The sequence below is a fragment of the Austrofundulus limnaeus genome, unplaced genomic scaffold, assembly GCF_001266775.1.
Source record: "Austrofundulus limnaeus strain Quisiro unplaced genomic scaffold, Austrofundulus_limnaeus-1.0 Scaffold3, whole genome shotgun sequence".
In the NCBI taxonomy this organism is placed as follows: Eukaryota; Metazoa; Chordata; class Actinopteri; order Cyprinodontiformes; family Rivulidae; genus Austrofundulus; species Austrofundulus limnaeus.
The window spans coordinates 8,825,731-8,828,180 of NW_013952405.1; the positions used below are offsets into that span (position 1 = coordinate 8,825,731).

Here is a 2,450-nt window from a genome sequence, read left to right on the forward strand (position 1 = left end):
TAATTACTCAAGTAAAGTACAGATAACCAAAATTTCTATTTAAGTACAGTAACAAAGTATTTGTACTTAGTTACTTCACAACTTTGATTTTGGGGTTAAATTTCTCGACCCACATGCAGTTGACTGATCTTATACTTTGTAAGTTATTCTGACTGTTTTGCAGCTTGTACTGGCAAAATAAATACAAATGTCTAGTAACTTTCTAGTAAACTTATTAAAATGGTTGTATTTTTTGCTTCAGATTGAAAAAATAATAATTTGGAGGGTGGGGTAGTTTGTGAGGATGATTTGTCCAGTTTCTGTTCAAGTTGTGTTTGGTAGATTATTATTTGTTGTAACAACGTTTCTTGGTAATAAATCTAATACCAATGGAAAACCTGTTAATACTCCTGTTACTGTAAAGTGTCACATTTGTAAGGAATATGCATTTGATGGAATGAGAAGTAGGGTGAAGTATGTGGGTTGTGCACGTGAAAAAATTGCCAAATCTTCTCTGCAAAGCAGCTTACTGTATTTTGCTGCAGCTTCTGGTACCCCCAGGTGCTGCCAATCAGGAGCCCAATATAAGAATTATTGCCAAGAAGCAGTGTTACGACAAAGAAATAATCTACCAAACGCTAATTTCCTTATTTTATGTACTCAGTTTATAAAGGTAGATAATGTGTTGTCATCTTAACCCATTTATTTTTGTATTTTATTGTATAATGTGCAGGTTGTGAAGCTCAGGGTTGACCAGTGACACGTGTGAAGCACAGAAACGTACCTGATGAGGGAAGATGAGAAACCAAGTGTCTGACGGGACTCTCTTCATCAAACTCAACCTGCTCATCATCATCATTATACTCCAAATTAAATGCTGCATCTGAAGAAGGCTGGGTTTGTGAAAAGAAAAACATTGATTTGTTACCTGATAAAAAAAGAACAGCTTCAGTGTGATCTGCAAAAAACCTGAAGCACCTCGTTGCCTACATTGGTTCCTAGTCTCATTTGATCGATGAGGTTCTCTGCCTCTGCATACTTGGTCAATAATCTGTCATATTCAGCCTGAAACAACAAGATGTTAGTCCTGTAGAGTCCACAGGCTCTACAAATGTCATGAAATGAAAAAATCCTAACATCTAAACATCAGGCTGCACAGTGAGGATTCAGTTCTGGTTTCTACCTGCAGGTGATGCACCAGAGCTGGTTGAGTTGACTGGTCACAGTCTGTGAAGACATAGGGCTTCTCTGGAAGCTGGATGGAATCCTCCAGGAYTCTGCTGATCACCTCTAACGTCCCCGGGGAAGACTGGGCTCTGTGCATGGGGTTAGGACACTGAGGAACAGATCTCGCTGGCCCACTTGGACGTTTGGGGAACATCACCTTAGGAGCAACCTTGGAGAAGTCTGGGAGAGGGTAATGAACTTGACCCTGGCCGTATTTCATCTCACTGAAGGATCGTGCACGCACCAGCGGGGCTCTCAGAACCGGGTCATCCTCCTCTGCATCTTCTTGGTTCGACACGTCGGCACCAACGTCCCTGCTGGTCTGGTTTGAACTTCCTGAGCTGGGTGCATTTTGGTCAGCTGATGAATTATTAGTTTCCTTCTCTGTCTTTCCTTCTAAGCTTTCATTTTCAGATGCAGATTTGTTATTTTGACTTGCTGAACTCTTGCGTGCTGGAGCCAAGCTAAAGGCACTGCCATCCACGCTTTCCAGCAGGGACACCTCCGGGAGGGTCTCCGCCTCAATCAGCCCACCTGGCTGCAGCAGCTCCTGCTCTGAGAAGTGTCGCAGCAGCAAGCGGTGAATGTCTGCAGGAACAGGGTGCGGTGGAGTTTCTTCAACAGGCTTGGGAGCTTCATGAGAGTTGTCACGTTTGGTTTTCATATCGTCTCGCAACAACTCAGACAACGGATCTGGACTTCCATTAGCTCTGTCTGAGTTTTCCAAAGGGCTAGCTGTGTGGTTGAAATAGGGGCTTTGAAGGTCACCATCGTAAGGGAGATCCTCCTGATCTTCATCGCTGGTATTTGCTCCCAGATCCTCGATCTCTTGCTTTACAGGTGGCTCGTCGTGCATGGTGTTTGGTCTTTGGGCCGACACATGAGCTGTACTGCTCCTAGTCTTGCTCTCGACTGCATCCTTACTGCTGACAGCACTGCTTTCTGATGAGGTGTCCTCCAGCACTGACAGCGCTGCGCTCCCTGACAGTTAAAGAACAAAAAACACATATAGGTCTTCTGGACGGGTTCTTCTCTAATGAAACGTTTCGTCTCTCCTCCAAGAGACTTCTTCAGTCTGAGAGTTTCAGGCAAAATTCAGGCTTTTAAGCCCTGCCTCCATGGCTTTCAAACCCCAAAACACATTACGGCAAAGGCTGGTTCACCCCAAAGATCCGGTGCCCCGGCACAAACAGAGCAATGTTGTATATGCTGTTGTAAGGGTCAGCTTACACTTCTTATAACAA

The 2,450-nt window shown here is 44.2% G+C and overlaps 1 protein-coding gene across 1 annotated transcript in view; it reads right to left on the reverse strand.

The window, feature by feature from the left end:
* The window catches only part of aknad1 (AKNA domain containing 1), a gene marked incomplete in the record, with an annotated part of 11,503 nt that overhangs the window by 8,313 nt on the left and 740 nt on the right, over window positions 1-2,450 (reverse strand). The window contains 3 exon segments of the mRNA XM_014021575.1: window positions 764-872; window positions 958-1,044; window positions 1,163-2,187. Coding sequence (XP_013877029.1) covers window positions 764-872; window positions 958-1,044; window positions 1,163-2,187 — 1,221 coding nt within the window.